The sequence below is a fragment of the Amblyomma mixtum genome, chromosome 1, assembly GCF_055824585.1.
Source record: "Amblyomma mixtum isolate Tamu chromosome 1, ASM5582458v1, whole genome shotgun sequence".
Lineage (NCBI taxonomy): Eukaryota > Metazoa > Arthropoda > Arachnida > Ixodida > Ixodidae > Amblyomma > Amblyomma mixtum.
Genome location: NC_143012.1, coordinates 145,896,880 through 145,915,679, shown reverse-complemented (window position 1 = coordinate 145,915,679; position 18,800 = coordinate 145,896,880). Strand labels below are relative to the sequence as shown.

Here is an 18,800-nt window from a genome sequence, read left to right as displayed (position 1 = left end):
CATTTCGATGGAAGCAAAATTCTATAGACCCCTACAAAAATTTTGTTAGTCACCCCTTGTCATGCTAATATGCAGGTACCAATTATTTCTGTAACGTACCTCTTAACATTTCTGTAATACCCGTTACTAGGTCTTCAAGAAAATAATAAACTGAAATGTAGCAAAGAGCTGATGGTTGTCTTTTCATAGAACATTCTTCACAGCAGCTCTGCTTCTGAAAGGAGCACCTCATTCTTTGTGGACTCAACTAGTTTTCTTCTATTTTAATCACCATGAGGTCAGAGTACTCCAGTAACACTCTGACTCCTGATATGCTACACTCTAGTGAGCCAGTTTCACAACTCTCATAAAAGAATGATGAACTCAAAGGTCTGCCACAAGCATGTCATGGGCTACATCTTTAATGGAGTAGAGAAACCAAATTTTTGGATGCGCATTTCTCTTTACACTGATGCACTAGGCAATGCTGTACACAAGCCACCATGTGGATTTTAACTTTGTCAGCTAAATAATTTACAATTTAATTTTTTTTTCTCGTGTCATCTGGTTTCGGTTTTTAACAGCCGAATGACTGCTCTGAAGTCAGATACATGTTCAGGTCACATGAGGCATGCAAAAAGAGATATAATCGCTGCCTGTTCACTTTATGTGACTCCAACTCTTAGACAGGTTTGTGTACGAGTTGATGCAAATAACAATGAACAAAGCTGCAACAATACTGCTGTCTTTGTATGCCTCACATGACCTGAACACATCCCTGAAATCACAGTCGTCGTTCGGTTGTTTAAGCTAAAGCAGTGCGAGAGCAAAAAATGCAATTATAAATATATTGCCTCTTGTTGTCGCAATCCATGCAGCTGTCTAGTCTTTCTAAAGTACTGCGCATCATTCTAACCGAAAGAAACAACTAAAATTTTGTTGTCTCTACTCCTTTAATACCTACTGGGCCTTGACAATATAAAAAGCACCTAAACATATCTGCGAACTGAGCTGCCAACCTTCAAAAATGTATCCACAAGCTCTTTTCACATTGTGCTTTTAAATATGTTGCCTCATACTCGTGATATACATATGTTCTGACTGTGCACATATACAAAAACAGTAATTCAGGAACCAGCAGACCCAGACCCACCCATTCAGCAGCATGGCAAGCGAAGAATGAAAATTAGAATGCAGCTAGAAAGAAAAGGCACACAGCTTTTTCAGACCTTCTAATTTGAATACCTCAAACTTATGTGGCCAACTGTAAATGTTTCCTTACTGAAATCTCACACTCCTTTAGACGTTTGCCATAAAGCAGAGAAAAATTTGTCAACATGCTTCCCTCTAAAAGGAACAACCAAATATAAGCAGACAAGCCATGTTTACATTTCATGCATTTTTAAGCTCTTCACTGTATGCAGAGAAGCATGTCACATGCATGGCGTGTTGATGTTTGGTTTATGCTGCTTCTTCACTTTATATTGAAAGGTCATGGCTACTCTTTTTTTGTGTGTGTGTCCATTGCCCCACAGAGCTACCATCTATGGAGCAAGCTTATTTGCATTTAAAGGTCGCTTGCCTAGTCACTGCTGACTCCACACAAAACAGATTTTCCCCTCAAAACTGGCAACGTGCAGTAAAAGCAGGCGTGCAATTAATGTGACACCTCATACACTTCATAATGATGCAGTGGCCTACAAGGCCAAGCCAGCATGCTATTCATGTATGCGCACAAATTATATTCACTTATACAATGCTAATGTCAAAAAGAAACCCTTCTAGCTACAAATGCTAGCACAAAGTTAAAGCAGCGCATTACGGCATGCATGGCATCCAACGTCCCTGTACGTACAACATACTTTTACTAATAAGGCTAAAACAGTGCACCTGCACAAGGATGAAGGAAGATGAGACAAAACGCAGCATCTTCCTTATGCAGGTGTGCTGTTTTTGCCTTATTATGTCATACCAACTTGCCCATCAGTCTGTGTTTTTACTAACTGGTGCAGCAGAAAAAACAGCTAGCTGTGAAATTTGGAATGCATTCATGGCGTCTAGAAATTGAAGCTCAGAAAATGTAACACACAGAAAGTGCAAGAAACTGATCATCCCGAGTGTTTACGTTTCTCTCTGTGTTGTGTTTTACTTACCCCTCAATAACCCAACATCGTTCCCAAACAAACCCAAGGGCCACACTGGCTACGCGGATGCTGAAAGCCTAAGTCAAGCCTCCCACTTCATCACAAACCATTACAGAAATGACAGAGCAAGCAAATCAAGTTTCGGCCTTGTCTGGCTTTATTCCAATGCTGAACGTTACAAGAAATACACCAAGAACCACACGTTCTACTTAATGAGTATAAAAACACTTCACCAAATAGATAAAAGAAAAGCAGCTTTCTACATATTCAAAGGTTCGGTGGTGTGACCATACTACGACATTCGCTAAATGCCTATCAGCGAAGAAAGAGGCGAATGGATCATAGTTCATGTGGCACGATGCGTCGCGTTAAGCTCTCCGTGGGCAACGTTACGGCGTCGTACAAAGCAGCTGTGGCCTACCGTGTGCTTTGCGCAACATGGGTGTCAACGCGAAGTAATCCATTACAGCTTGGCTAGTTGGTGGGTAGACACTGCAGGCATATTAAACATTAAGACGGAAGATGTGTTGTCCTTTCAAAGGCTAGCGTGTAGTACGTCCAGTCCGCCTTCCTTCCGCATTTTAATTTTTTTTTAGCATAGCTTGTCGCCGGTGGGCATACATGCAGGACTCCAGGAACATAATTTATATGTACCGCAACTGCCAAATGGCTCGCATTATCCACCATTTTTATGCATACGAGCTCATCCTATCAGTACGTACAGGTCAGAATCAGTTACGCGCAACACAAGGAAACATAATTTTCGACACTCATCCAATGCTTCAAACCATTGCCTCCTTCTAGAGGAGGCAATGTTCAAACACGAGATACAATACCGAAAGGTGCCGAAGAGAAATGAAGTGACCTCAAATTCAGTCAAGCACCGCCTTGCAAAACGTCTCTAGGGGCTTCCGATATCATACCACGGCTGGAACAGGTCGCACTGCAAACTTGCATAATAAAGACAACACTAGGGCACTGCGGCACAAGTCCGGACGTTAGCGCGGTCAATATTACTCGCCATTGCACCAACCTTTGATGACTTTCACGGCAGCACTTACTCCACACGTCAATGCACCGCGCGGTAAACAGCCATCGCAGCCATGTCAACAAACCACCGTGGCGTCGGCGATGACAGCGATGGTCACCGTGGCAACCGTGGAGACGCCAGCGACCTAGAAACTATGGCTAGGGACGTTTCAAAATTTTGCGACGCCATTTTTACCTAATTTTGCAACAAAAAGTACCCAGAAATGTACCTAAACAAACGCCATTTTGAAATGACGTCATTAAAAGTCACGTGACATGAGGATCGTCTTCCTCCATTTAGCCTTACGCCACTCGTACGGCTTCTTTCGCCCCTACGCACCCCTTTGCAGCCCTACCATAGTGCCTGGCGATTCTTTTTTTTAGGAGGTATTATTTCGAATGTGGAAAGTCTCTACATCTTTGACAATTACAGAAATCGTATTTTGTTTCCATTTTTTCCGGAGTTGTACACGTTGTTTTATAGTTATTCTTTTCTCACGACCCTGAAAAATATTTTGATGACTAGCAGCGGCAGCCACGGCCAGCAATATTACAAAATAAAGCTTCGTAGGTTCCACTGTCATCCATAACAAAGGGCCACAAGACATCTATGGCCTATGGCCTTCGTAAAACAATGTGGATGATGTCGAAATGGATGCAGCGGAATAGTAGATGATCTCTTGGTTTCAAAGGGCAGTTGCCATGTGTGTTGTCACAGCCTTTTCTGCCGTCTAAGGCTCGTGACGGTACGCGGCTGCGGTTGTCGCCTGAGACTTGTGTGCTATTGATTCCCGTTCGCCATGCAAACGTTTATTTCGCAATTCCAGGAAAAACACCTGCAGTGAAACATCAACCCGAGATTTCGAAGCATGGCGAGTGTTTTTATTGTTTACTCACACACTGCAAGGTGCTATGTAGAATTCTAAGAGAAAGCTGATATGGTAACAGTAATTAAGAGAAAATGGGCATAATAAGGCATATCAGAGTGGTACAAACATATTGCGTTCAAGTACTAATGTTCTTGGGTCAGTAGCTGCGGACAGGAAAAGAAAGCAATATCACAGTGTGTTAGCCCCATTCATCTCCCACCCGTTCCCGATAATAGCTTGGGAGAGGTAAACTCTTTTGTGCTTCAGTCTGTGACGTAGAGTTGCGTTGCAAGTAATGCTGCATTTTTTTTTCCGCCCGCGCATCCATGCATGATAACAAAGAACCCGAAAGCGCTTACGGCGCAGCCGGCAACATTCTTTTCGTTCACTTTCTATTGTCAAATAAACCACTACCACCACCAAGGTTCGAAAAACGAAAAGGAAACACTGGCTGTGAAACTTCGACTGGAGACTGCGGGACATAGCTGGCAAGGGCTAATAAGTACTCACTAAAATCGCGTCGAGTTTCCCCCTACTGTGGCCTTAGCATAGCATTTCCATCCACTCATTGGAACTGCATTTTGTTGCCACACGAGGCAACGTTCCTGCTTTTCGGGTATCGTTAGTTATCAGCACGAAATTGTGATAATTCCAACAGTTCTGATTGCCTGCTGTCTTGTGAACACTGAGGTGAGTGTGCGGCAGCATCTGTCTAGAAAATAAGCGATCGAATGTAGATATTGCACTACCCCCCCCCCCCCACCCCATCTTTTTGTATTGGCACTGTTTGTGTAGTAAATTTGTATTGTAAAAGGCTAATTTTTTCTCCATTCCGGGGAATGCGGGAAGTCATAGCTATACGCACCGTGGTAGTCCTCTAGCTGATGTCCGCAAAATCAGTGGACTTTTGCTTTCACGTCACTTTTCAATTGAAATCGCTTCTGCTGCTCTTTTTCGTTATGTTTGCTCTATCATAAGAAAACATTTTGTGCTCACGCTGAGGTCTGGGGCGAATCGATCCTTGCACAATTAGTGAATTTCGGCGATAGGTAGCGGAAATTCGCAGATCTGGCCTCCCAGTGGTCTGCATTGTCCAGGAGCTGATTGGAAATATTTGGCGGTGTTTCAGGACAGAGCTTCTCAATCGATGAGCCATAGCGCGAGTCAGGAGTGCAAGATCGTGTCTTCGCCCTAGGATAATCATCTCTGGACGCCTCCTCTCTCGCTACTCACAGCGTTCCCTCTGCTCCTTGTAACATGGAGCGCCCGGTAGCTCTCTCGCTGAAAAAAAATCTTTTGTATAGCTGTGGAAACTGCGCAACTCAAGCGCATCTGAACCGGTTGTCAGAGCGTCAGCCAACACAGGGCATTTACAAGGCCATTCATCCCGTGCATACATGAGCCCGACATAAGTCGAGTTGAGTCTGCATTTTGAGGGAATGTGAAAAAAAAATCGAGGAAGAGAGTAGAGGAGTCTCGGTTTTCCTTCTCAAAAGTTTCTCTTTCGAATACTCAGCTCGACCTGCACTCTGTTCGCATTTCTTTTGATCGTGATAGTACGTTCAAAACAGCGCCCAACTGCAGCCCAACTGTAAATTTTGCAGTAACACTTATTTCGTCTGTCGTGTTCAAAAAACTGCGCGAAAAAATACCCAGGAAGCGAGAAATAAATACGCCGACTGGCAGTACGTTTTTCTTTTACTTTTTCGCGAACTGTTCCAGTCACATGATGCGCTAACCCCTGCGCCTTGGCAGCGACACGCTGTACGCCGAAGTCTCTAACGTCATGTGCGAGCCATCTTGGGCCGGCACAGCAGCATACTCGATATTCGTAGCGGCAAATATTTTTCTGAAGAAACATGTCTGTTCCAAAAGAAACAACAGTGCAGCGAAGGCATAAGTCTAAACACATAATATCAACATTTTGAAAAAATAACATCATCTACCAACCACGCACACGGATGTCGAACCTACTTCTTCAGCCACACCTGACTGTATAGTTGTTATAAAGGTTATTCACGTGACAAAAGCGTGATAAGCCACTTGCCCAGAAAATTTGATAATGGCATCCACTCCAGAGGCACATTAGGGGCATAGTTTGTCAGTACCCTCCAGTTGATGCCTTCTGAAGAAATTAGCATTGTTAGGGCACCCCTGTTGGGACCCTCATTTTTTGTACGATGTGCACAATGATTGGCTACCGAGATACAGGGTTGTCACAAACAAGCCTCCTAGAACCCTCAAATCCTCAATAGTCCTGGAAGCCAGGCTAGTCGAGGAAGACTGCATACTACATGTCTACTCGAAACGCAAAGCTCAGCGTAGCAACTAATTTCTCACGATGAGAGCTGTGCCGCTTCAGCACTCCTGCGTAACACAAAAACTGCAACAACTAAAACTCTTTTTTATGAGAAATAAATAACCAACCAAAAATACAAAAAACCGGAAAAGAGAAACAGACAATAAAGTGGCTGGACTACCAATTGTTTATTCGCAAGTTTGGGGCTCAAATATATACAGGGCACTCAGTCACACGATCCGCGCACAACTGCTATCACATCAACCCTCCTTCGTGGAATCACAGTTTGCAACGACTTCAACATCTTCAATCTTACAGTCGATCTCGAAGTTCCGGTTTCCTGCTTATTGTACAAAAGTATCTTTGCAGAAGCAGCGTCAGAAAATCATTGCAAAATACAGTGATATACAATAAATCGGCAAAAAGAACAACCAACAAGAAACAACAAAGCGACAGAACGCTTTAAGCGCATAACAATAAATCCACAACATGCATAAAGGACTTCTTTATTAGAAGTCATTTACTATCAAGGCCTGGTGATTATGAAAAACATATAATGAATGCGGGTTACTTACTTCGAGGAGCAGCAGAACAATCACTACAACATGCGGCTCCTCTCACTGCAAAGTGAGAAAAGCCCCAAAGAACCTCGCGCGCTGTCTAATTCGCGACTCCTGCCAAGAACCTTGATACTGTCAAGCGCGGGCTCACATTTCCGCTCTGCGCAGTGAAGAGGTAAATTCGGTCTAGTTCCATTTTCTAGCGATTTTGAGTGCTCCCATGCTGCGAATTTCATATACCACACCAACTGCACAATCCGCAAAGGATTCACCATGCCTCTTTTCGCACTGGTGCTTTTTTCTTCGCCAATTACATGTGCACAAACCGCTGAGCTAACTTGTGGCCGAGAAAACAACAGGCACGCCATACCTGGCAGCAATATTTTTCAGGCTGTGTAAAAGCAAGGCTTTTCCCTAGTTGTCTAAGCAGGGATAAGATTCCTTATACAGTGCTAGCATGCGTCAAGGTGCGGTTAGCTCGTCAACATATCTAAATATTCGCAGGACAGAGCCGTCGTCAACAGAAGGTGCTAAGGCACGGTCAATGGAAGATAAAAATCTATTGCATAGCACCGGTGCAACACCAGATCCTACGCAAATGCTTTTTTTCTGAACAAACATGTCTGTTCCAAAAGAAACAACAGTGGAGCGAAGGTATAAGTCTAAACACAACAAGAATATTTCCACACTAATACCTCCTAAAATTTGAAAGGATGTAGCCCCATTGAAATCAGTACAGTCGCGTATACTGCCTCAGGCAGTTCTGCGCGTGGCACAGACTATAATAAACCTTCAACATCAATGGAAAATAAAAACCCAACGTCCATCTGATTTCTCAAAAACGCTGTCACATCTGTCACATTCTTGGTGGCGAAGGGGAGAACACAGTTCAGAAGAGCGTGTTGTCGGGCTAGTTGGTTCTGCGTAGTATATAAGTGAAATGCGCAACAACTTAGACAGGACACAGAAAGAAACACATATAACAGTTCACTCGTGAACTGTTGTATGTGTTTCTCTCTGTGTCCTGTCTAAGTTGTTGCGCATTTCACTTATATGCTATAAGGTGAGAACACGGCTAATTTGCAGTTGACATGAATTGCGCTCGGTAACAATACATCTGAAAAGCACATCGGGCATATGCGTTTCCTCTAAATGACACTTCTTGCACTTGCTTGGGCTCCATATCCTTACACAGGCCTATCGTTACGGTGTTCACTCTGCAGGCTTGTCTGCTCACCTGAACGAAGTTTTTCTATAGCGCTATAGCGCGGATTCGTTGTGATGACAGCCCCAACCTCCAACAAAAGGGCCTCCCTATAGGAGGCCTATAGGGATTCAATTTATTTTTCTGTTTTTCATGGTTTGACCTCTAACTCAGCTGAAGATCAAATTTACACGGTCTGCGACTGAAGCCGGTGGCCCCGTAGTGAAGCTTCCGCTTCAACAGCACTCGATATCCCTGCCAACGCAGGAACAGAAAGACACATGTGCATTCGCAATGGTGCAGACGACATAATTGAAGGCGATTCGATATCGCAGAGGATACGATTATCAGCAAACGGGAAAAGACGGATTTTCTCGATATACTAGAGCGCCTAGAGAGCCTACGGTTTCCTACACTTCGAACCTCATTCCTCCAATCCCTTTTTGCTAACTTCCACTGCAGATTTATTTACGTGTCCGTTGTTATCTTTAAACCCTAGGACCTCATGAAGAGTGACTGCGTCTGCATCGACATCCAGATGGATACCATCACATTTGATTATGAGGTGTTCAATTGTTTCCACAGATCTACCACACACTGCACATGTCATCTTCGTTAAATTTCTTTTTGTAGCTGCGCGTTCTAAGACACCCTGCTTCAAAAAGTGGGGCACTGCCTCTTGAGTTATCATAGAAAAATTCTTTCCTGATCTGCCTTTTCCAGTATCGATATAGTTCTACACTATGCTTCTTTTCCATTGAATTAAACCAATTTTTAACTTCCGCGTTTTTAACGTGCCGTTTAATGCTCTTTCTTTCTCCGTCCTCATGACCTGCATACTTACTGGTTAGTTTTCTAGTTCTTTTCCGCCATTGTGAGTCAAAGCTCTTTCTGTATAAGTATTTAAATACCTTAGCTTCCCGTGTTTCGAACGATGGCCAGCCCATATCCCCTTGTACTGCCTCGTTTGTGGTTTTGGCGTGGGCACCTAGTGCTAATCTTCCAACAGTTCTCTGATTGACGTCTAATCTCGACCGAACTTCTGCCCCTAAGCACAGAACCGCATTGCCGAAAGTAAGCCCCGGCACCATTATTCCTTTCCAAATACCTCTTAGTACTTCATATTTGTTGTACCCCCATAATGCCCTATGTTTCATTATCCCGGCGTCTCTTCGTCCTTTTGCCCTAAGAGCCTGTTCGCGCTTTTCCGTGTATATCTGCCCTTCGTTTAGCCATATCCCGAGGTATTTGTATTCGGCCACTTTGGGTATTTCGTGGCCTTGTATTGTAAGCACCCGATCGCTTGTACCGTTGAAAATCATCACACCTGACTTAGTTGCGCTAAAACTGAATCCTAGAGCGTCTCCTTCGTCTCCACATCAATTAGGCAAAGTTTGTAAATCTTCCTGGCTATCTGCTAACAGTACAATATCGTCCGCATACATTAAACCCGGGAGTCGCTGCTCAACTACATTTCCGCCTAATCTGTACGACAGATTATAACCTAGATTACTTTCTTCTAGCCTTCTTTCCATATTTATCACGTAGAGCATGAAAAGCAGCGGTGATAGAGGACAACTTTGCCTTAATCCTTTGTGCATCCCCACAACTGTGGTAGTCGAGCATCGGGACCACTGCGCCACCGCCGTGGCTGCAAGGCAATCGGGAAGGTGCCGTTATGTACGAGGAAAGTTTGCGCGATGTGGCAGGGAGAACCATATGCCGGATTATTCTGAAAACCTGGCATTTTTTTCTTTTTTGCAACGCACTCACTGATTCGTCTTCCAAAAAGAGATGGCTAGAAAGGGCTCATGATTGAAGAAGGGGGTCGCAGGAAGTTAGAAACTAAGTATCCAGCATAACAAGGTGTACACTGTTCTTTATGTATAAGATGTTAGAAATAAAGAGGTGTTAGAACCAGAATATTTTTATTTGCAGGTAAAACAATCGGCAAGCTATAACACAGTCCGCATATGCACGATAATTATTTCGACTCGGTTTCCATCGCACCGCACAGTCAGGTGAATGAGGAGGCGTTGATCGCGCCGCAGCCCCGTGATACTTTCGAACGAATTTGAAATCCAGTCAACGCGGAATAAAAGAAAACGAGCGCTTTGCAAGGTAAATATTATGCAAAATGCAACATAGAAAGGGAAGCATTCCAGGTACAATACGAATGAGAGGGTTTGTTAAGAATTATACTGAGATTTGAAGATCCATATCACGACGAATATTTTGGACAGTTGATCACAATTCGTGCGATAAAAGCAGTTCACTGAGGTGCCAGTTCAACGAAGCTGAAGTCGCGGAATTTCTTCAAGCCACGTGGTCACAGTCACAAAATCCCGGTCCAATAACCGGTGGGACCTGAAGGCCGCGTCTGCACCAGAAAAAGAAAACATTTGCATCAAATAGTACAGAATGATTTTGCTACCACTTTCAGCCCTTCCGGGTGCTGCGTATGCACACGCAAGCACAATATGCTAAGAAAAAAAATTTAGAGGAAATCAGTTGTATTGATCCCGAGAAAATCTGATAGCATTTTTATTGCACTCGCCAATCTATCCCAGTTCTTATTCTAAACCAATTCCGAATACACAATACGCAAAATCTGTCACATTAGGGACTTTGGGAAAGGGTTGACCCTATCGTTTAGTAAGGGTAAATCGGGGCGCCAACGCGCATGCGCATGTCATGGTGTAGTTGTCCTGCGCCTGCGCACTTCCGCCCCACCTTACCCTAACAGTCTGTATTGTTCGCTCGCGGTGAGTCCTCATACCAGTAACGGCGCAGTGGCACAACCGGCGCAGCTTCCTCTTTGCATATAGTTCTTCGGGAGGTGGTCTATTTTGCACGTGGGCCTCCTGTTGTCCCAGTTATTTTCTTCTTAGGAATTTTCATTTTTCCCGAGTCATTCTTCAGCGGCATCGCTGCTAGGTGAATTTTCCGATTTTGTGCATACGCATGTACAGAGTCGACCACACCTGTCTAGAGCGCTCGAGCGGTACATCCGGCGGAAGTAATGCGAAATTCTAAAGAAGGCACTGACTTGCACTGATAATACTTGCGCTGGGAAGAAGCCTAATAGACATGTGCACCCCACAGGCACCTGCGCCTTACCCCCAGCAAAGCAGCTGCGATAAGATTTGACTTCATCTGCTCCCCAGCGCACCGCTCGAGCGCTCTAGACAAGTGGGATCGGCTCTGCACTTACGCACGGCCCTGAAACCTGCTTTGAGGCAGGCTGCCCATCTGCTGACAACCTGCCAGGTGGGTACACCCAGCAGGCCTTCACCTGGTGAAGGGTACAGCTGGGTGAAGGCCTTCACGGTAAATGCCTCCCGGGTAAAGGCTTTTAGGCAAAAAGTCTTCATGGTAAAGGCCTTTACGTCAAATGTCTTTTACACGTAAGAACCTTGAGTGCCCGCCGTAACTACTGCAACTGCACGATATTCCTTGATTAACCATGCTAAACCAGTGTGCTGTTGTTTTTCAATATGTTGCAAGTGGCAATGAAAAACATTTTTCGTGATTTTCGTGCGATTTGCGAGCAGAAACCTGCGCAAACGGGACCCGAAAGGCAGTCAAGAACCAGCGGCAGAGGATTTTCTAGTGCAATGGAATGATTTGGTGTAAAGATGAGAATGCTTCGCACGCTGCAGAACTGAGTAGTGGCTCTCAGTACTGAGTTTTCAAAGAGCTGAATGCAAATAAACGCAGTGCAAAGAGAAATTGTCAGGAGGGAGCTCTCACCCTGAGCAGAATCTAGCAAGATCAAGGTGCCATATAAAGGAGTTATCAAAGAAATTAGGGCCAAGATGGCGATTCGTGTGCAGTCTTTCGAAATTCCAAATGTTTTTTTAAAATGTGTGTTGTTGCAACACACAATCATCCGCCAGGAATGGGCGCATCCCTTATCAGCCTTATCCGCAGTATGTCCGCAGTAGAACCGCAGTAAATATCAGACAAATGTCGTAAAAGTATTATTCTTGGTGCGAAAGCAGAGAGGCGCTGATAGACGTGTTGTAACTGTTAATTCGCTAGTCTTTATGACTGTCTGGCCATTGAGTAACGATGAGCTCTCACCAAATTATATTAGAAAAGCAGCTGAATTCTAGAAAAAAGAATACATACAATAAATGACCCACACCATAGTGGGAAGAGGGGAGGCACCTCGGCTCCAGGGAAAGGGTATAGCGCCGAGACTACACAGTAGCCCCTTGTCAGTTAGTAGCCCCGTGCCAGTTAGTACAGTGCTTTTATTTTGTCCTTGAGGAGCCTCCTGACGCTACTAAATTAAGCATCCCATTTTTGAAAATTTGAAGTGTCATGAAGTTGGTGTGTAGCTGTGTCGTTTCGTATAGTATCATGCTAGAGGAAAAGGTAGTGACATTGTGCTTTTAAACAGCGTAAACACATTTTGCTGGGGCTTGCGATCCTCTGCTATAACACAGTACTACGATGTAATCGCCATGTAGTACTGGCGGCTTCTAAAGCATGATTTCTGCCACAGCCAGTACTTTTAGTATTGCTGTTATTTTTCGTGTTCAATAGAAGTTCAGTGGAGGGACTTTTGCTGTGTTTTCTTTTCAGAAAAGACAGTGCAAGGAGGATTCAGGTGCTTGTTTCACAGGCATTTTGATGAAATTGACAGTGCGCAGAACGAAGTTTCTATTTCATTCTTGGAGTACTTTGTTGTGAATTAAATTTTCTCCCGATTTTTAACAACGGCGAGTTTATGCCGTCAATGTTGATCCCACGAGGCCTTCATGCATAAAAATACTCAGGAGTACACAGTGGTGGGAGTAGTTGAGAGGCGCTGTTCGTGTGCGGTAATACTTGCCTAATATTGAGTTAATTTAGGAGCAGGATCTAGGCGTTCCTCTTTAAAAAACGCTAAATGAAAAAAATGCGATAATACTGGACGATATTTATAACGACTGTACAGCTACCATAGTACTCCATAAAGTCAGCAATAACATTCCAATAAGGAAAGGTGTCAGGCATGGAGACACGATCTCGCCTATGCTATTCACTGCCTGTTTACAGGAGGTATTCGGAGGTTTTAATTGGGAACAGTAGGGAATAACAGATAATGGGGAATACCTAAGTAATCTGCGACAAGAGATCGAAAGCGGGCGGAGTGGGTGAGAGAACAAGCGCGTGTTAATGACATCCTAGTTGAAATGAAAAGGAAAAATTGAGCTTGGACATGGCACGTAATGCGAAGGCAAGGCAACCGCTGGTCCTCAAGGGTAACGGGGTGGATTCCAAGAGAAAGTAAAGCGTAGCAGGGGGCGGCAGGAAGTTAGGTGGGCGGATGAGATTAAGAGGTTTGCGGGGGTACGGTGGCGGTATCTGGCAAAAACGAGGTTAACTGGAGAGAAATGCGAGAGGCGTTTGCTCTGCAATGGGCGCAATCGATAATAATGATGATGTCTTGTAAAAATTAAATAATACATCTTTGTATGTGGAGACCTTGTAAAAAGAATGATGTTGAAAATAACCTTGCCCATCTAATACGACTCTTCACGGAGCTATATTTAGGTATTTCCCTTTTTGAGAATCCGAATTCGACAGTGGGAAACTTCTCTAATAGTTAGGTCAAATTCTTATCGTTATCAGGGTGCCACCAGTTTTTGCTGCCTTTAAGTGCAGTACGCATGTTGTACTGTTCTGTACTTGCCACATTCCAGTTTTATTCTGTTAGAGGTCTAGTCGTCATTCAGAGAAAATGCGATGTTTTGTGCGTATATCCAAATACTCCAACCCCAGTGCTTCTGACGGATCGGAGCGAAGATGAGCGGATAGGGGCACCCTCCGGCCCCGAAGGATTCCTCCTCCGGAGCACCGACGAGTGGGGGCACTTCTGGGCACTCGCTGGCAAAAACACATAACCCACCTGTAAGACTGCACTCCGAAGAAGCCCTGCCCACCATCAACCGGCCCATCTACGCTCTACACCCATCAGATGCCCACGGCGAAATCAAATTCAAAGATGAATGGGAAGGCGATCGCTGTAAATCGAAATGTAATACAACCGACAATGCTAACGCAGGTTTGTCGCATCACATGTTATGAAAGCCTGCGAATTTTAAAAAAAAGTAATTTATACCAAGCCGGCAGAGTGTCGGTACTAGACTAGAGATTGTGCTTTTCCAACAGGAATACCGTAATGTTGCCAACTCTGCAATCAAGGCGAAAAGCTGGTCTAGTTGGTGCGTCTTCATTACTTAAAAGAATAGCGCATGTAACTAGGACACAGACATAGATGAAGAAAGCACAAGTGCTAAACATCAACTGAGGATTTCCTAGAACAGAAAGGTACATGAATGCATTTCGATGGCGCATGTGCACACTGGGTTTCTGTCGCAGTAAATCATCATTTGATGTTTAGCAGTCGTTCTGTCTTCTTCTATGTCTGTGTGCTAGCTATATTCGCTATTCTTTTATGTAATGATGGAAACTCTGCACTCAGGGACAGGTTTCTGTGGCATTGAAACAAATGCAAGAGAACCGAAGCGCCAGTGTTACTGCGTGGCGACCATACACGCGCAAAGTGGTTTTCTCTGCCACAACTTCAAAAATAACTTTTCTGAAACCTTTGCTGTGGATATAACAGGGTATTTAATATCCCGTAAGAATAAAGTTATTACTAACCTTATTTTTCTTTCCCTCCACCTCTCGCACACGCACGTGCACACGGTAGTTTCCACGAGCGGTGCGAAGGGTCGCTGTTTCGACCACGCCGGCCCATGGTAATTTGAAACCAGCTGTAGGCTGAGTGCATACCCTTCCGAGAGTTTCGCTTTCGTAGCTTCAGAGTCAAATGTATTCGTTCCCCTTATGCCGGTAAAAAGGAAACAAAAGAATACGAGGGAAAAAAAAGGAAAGAAATAGTCCTTTTGGCAAGACTACTCTGGCGCAGGGAAATGTGCGCAATTGACGTATTTCTTTTTCCTGCCTAGCCTTGGCTGCTTTGTCAACAGTTTTGAAATTTCAAGCTGACCCCCCGCGGAAGCAAGCATCATATGACATCGCTCTTCTACTATAGGCGCTACATTGCGCACCTCAGCATCCTGCACCGCTGCTCTCGGAGCCGAGACCTGGCCGCGTCCGCGTCGGTCTGCTCTCTGGGACTCCACAGCCTCTCCGCAGCTGCCGATGCGCCATACCTTAGGAAGAAAGGAATGAATGGTTTATCGTTACGCACATGCGCGGCACTTTCCTCTTTAAACATATTTGCACTATTGGAAGAGTAATGCAATGCATTTTCTGCATATCGTCATGCGGCGTTTCAACATTAAGACAATAATGCGAGGCACCACTGACGTATGAGAATATATATTTTCTCTTCAGCACTGGAGCCCTTTGTGACTGCACGTTTCTGACTGCTACGCTGCTCGCGCTGTGGAGTCCCTCCTTTTAGTATAGCGCTACCGCCACCGCTGCCATTTACTGCGTACCAGGAGCCGCCACTACACGTGCGTAAATCGTCCTCAAGGCACAAGATGGCGCCAGGTGCACACACGCCTGCCGTGTCAGGACCGGCGCTTGCGCACTGGCAGTGCATGGTAGAGCACTGCACGGGCCACAATCTGAGGCCCAAGCCCGGCCCGGGCCCGAGACCTGAAGCCAGAGCCCGGCCCAGGCCCGCGGCTTCAAGCCCGGGCCCGGCCCAGGCCCGCTAAATTATCGCTCTAGCGAGCCCGGCCCGGCCGGTGAATCCCGGAGTGAGGCCCAGCCCGGGCCCGGCCCGGCCCGTATCACAGTAACGCTTGAGGTATACTGCTCACTCTGGGCAAGCACACTGCGACTAGACCGATAAGGAACTCGCCGACAAAGGTTCTGAAACCAGAGTTTGGCTTGAAGAAAGTTGGTTCTTTTGAGCCCAGAAGGAAGTGATTAAGAGTAGCGCTCGCCAGGCCCGTCTTTTGGACAGTGATCTCGTGTATGTGCGCAAAGATAAACTCCGAAGTTCCGAGAGCCAAATAAAAAGGGCTGCATACGAGCGTAATAGACTACTTATCATTCCCCCATGATTTTAAAAAATCAGCTATACTTTGCCGCCCGCGAAGTATAAACATTAAAGCTGCGTAGCAAGCAGTGGAATGACTTTTTTTAGTGAACGCGATCTCTCAGGTTGAACTCATAGCCGAACTGGTCGCCTTTCAGCAGAAACGAAAAGCTAAAAGGCTTGAGTATTTCGCGGTGTGTATCTGAAGACTATAAGCGTCCTGAACTTATATGTTCTTCCCGAATGCATTTCTAATAGTGTATAGATATGTTTTGGGATGACGAACGATCAATGGCCAATTAAGGCAGGTTGAATTTTACTCTTATTGGTGGAGCAGAAGATAACGCGCGAACCACGTGATAACTTATAGGGCAGAACACTTGCCATGACAACCAGGCTGAAGAAGCGAGGAGCGATATATATTGTTAAGAGTGGACAACGTGGTCCTGGGAGCCGGGTGTGACTCATCGCAAAGGAAGGGATATGACGAGGCCTGGCGCCGGCGGCAGAAGCATAGACGACGACGGACGGGGTTGTTGCACTCCAAATCACCGAACCTCCGAACCGATCGAAGGACGCTGTCTCCTACGGGCCTGGGAGAAATTACTGTCAGACGAGTGTCGTCGTTAGGCAAAGATGCGGCGAGAGCTTGCGACAGCAGCAGCAACGGTGGAAGCAGAGATGCACAGGAAGCACGGCGGAAGCAGCGGTATACGTTGGCCGAGTCGGCCTTCGGGTCACCGGACGGGATGATGCTACGCAAGGTCACGCTGAGCGAGGCTGCTAATTGAAAGACGCTGTGTCGAAGGGGTCTCGTGCTTCGGCCATCGGGCGGGGGAGTTCGAGAAGGTTCAACCACGTGCGAGAAGACTGCGGGATTCTGCTTTCCCACGGAGGCAACGCACAGAAAACTTGCGGCAGTGGTCAAGGTGACGCATCTGTGTTTGATGACTGTCTTCCCCTTCTCATCCCCCGAGCTGTGAGAGAGCGAGAGGGCATCAGCACCGCCCTGCCGTGGGTGGTACCGCCAGCATCATCAACTGAGCATCCGATTGGACAACATTCGAACTAAGTTCCCCAGTCAGGGATCTGGGGAACGCGAACCGTATTTAACGGGATGTTGTTGTGTGATCGGAGCATTCGATTCGATTCTCATCTGTAAATATGTAGAATAAACCCTTCTGTACAGTTTCCTCGATAACGCAGTCCGACATCGTCATTCGGAGCCGGGACCTGCGGGGCTAAACGAGTCAGTCACCTCCAGGACCCCTCCGTCTCCAACACTGGTTCCAGCGGTGGGATAGAAGCAACATCTTTAATACTGGTTCCAGCTGTGGGATTGTGGTCCCATCTTTAACAATATGGTTATGAGATGAGATTTACAAACTCTCGCGAGCTTTTGTGGCTATTTAATTTACGAGGTGTTCCGGTCAGCTGATCAAAAAGAAAACCAAACGCGCTTTAGTTTGTGAATTTTCTGTCATGAGAAAAATATAGCTATAAAATAAAAGCTATGTTTTGGGGCTGTGAGAGACACCGAAGCAAAGGGCTCCGGATCATTTCGACCGCGTGGGTTTTTTCAACGAGCAATGATACTACAAAGTGCATGGCTGTCATGCTTGCCGCCTAAGCAGAAATGCGGCCGCCGAGGCTAGGAGCAAACCCTGGTTCACCGGCTCAGTAGTCAAGAAACTTGACCGCTAAGCCACCGCGGCGCGGAAATAGGGAAATAAATAAGTCAATGAATAAAGCGTAGTTTTTTCTCAGCGCGTAGTATAACCCATAGCTCATCAGTGTCGCTGCTCCAATGCCGCAGTTGTGTACTTCACTCTGCAATAGTGAATGAATAGTCAGACGCCAGCCGTTTCTGTACAGACCGAAGGCCGGCTCAGGTCCGCAGCTTTAAGCCCGAGCCCGGCCCGGGCCCGCAACTTCAGGCCCGGGCCCGGCCCAGGCCCGGCAAAACAAACCATGTCCCGGCCCGGCCCGGCCCGCGGGCCGGGCCGGGCCCGGGCTTTCGGGCTGGCCCGAGCCCGTGCAGTGCACTAGTGCATGGTACCAGTAGGGCTATGCTGAGCGGGAAACGCTACGCTATGCGCAATAACGTGGCATGCACATTGCTTGCATATCGACAGGGCAGCACACATGCTGACAGTGAAGGTCCCTCACGCTGTCGTTACGAAAAGGTGCTCAAATATGGGCAATTTTTTTAAGAGGCTAAAGGAAAGACTTCTTGAACGCAGCCATTTCTCCAGCTTCAAAGAATGTGTTGATTCCACCCCTTTGCTTTATGTAGCCTTTTCGACCTGCTGCAGAATCAAAAACAAAATAGTCCGAAAACCAAAAGGCCACTGAAGCAATCCTTAAGAGGAAATCCGACAGCATTCGTCGGCTTTCATTTCAGCACGCTTTGACACGTCCTCTGTCGATCGAGAGCAGCTTGCGACTGCCGCTCGCATCACCGCGCTGCCCGTGATATGCAACTCTCCCCCTACAAAATCCGACCTCGTGCAGATTTTCCCACCATATTAAGTTTTGAGGTCCCAAATTTTGTACTTGGGCCAACTGTGTCGAACTGAGAACCGGGGAATTTCCTGACATCGTGCGGAGGGGTCTTGGTGTGACGACAGCTCTAATCTGGTCTATTCCAGATTTTCCCGCCATCTTAAATTATGCGGTCCTAAATTTGGGAAATGGGC

The 18,800-nt window shown here is 45.9% G+C and overlaps 1 protein-coding gene across 1 annotated transcript in view; it reads right to left on the bottom strand.

Annotated features, from left to right (window-relative positions):
- Positions 1-10,180: 10,180 nt before the first annotated feature.
- The window catches only part of LOC149367849 (beta-hexosaminidase subunit beta-like), a 55,881-nt gene continuing 47,261 nt past the window's right edge, over positions 10,181-18,800 (bottom strand). The window contains exons 12-13 of the mRNA XM_089576608.1: positions 15,155-15,259; positions 10,181-10,464 (exon numbers count right to left, since the gene is read on the bottom strand). Of these exons, the coding sequence (XP_089432734.1) occupies positions 10,401-10,464; positions 15,155-15,259 (169 nt within the window). The 3' untranslated portion in view covers positions 10,181-10,400. The remainder of the gene's footprint in view (positions 10,465-15,154; positions 15,260-18,800) is intronic.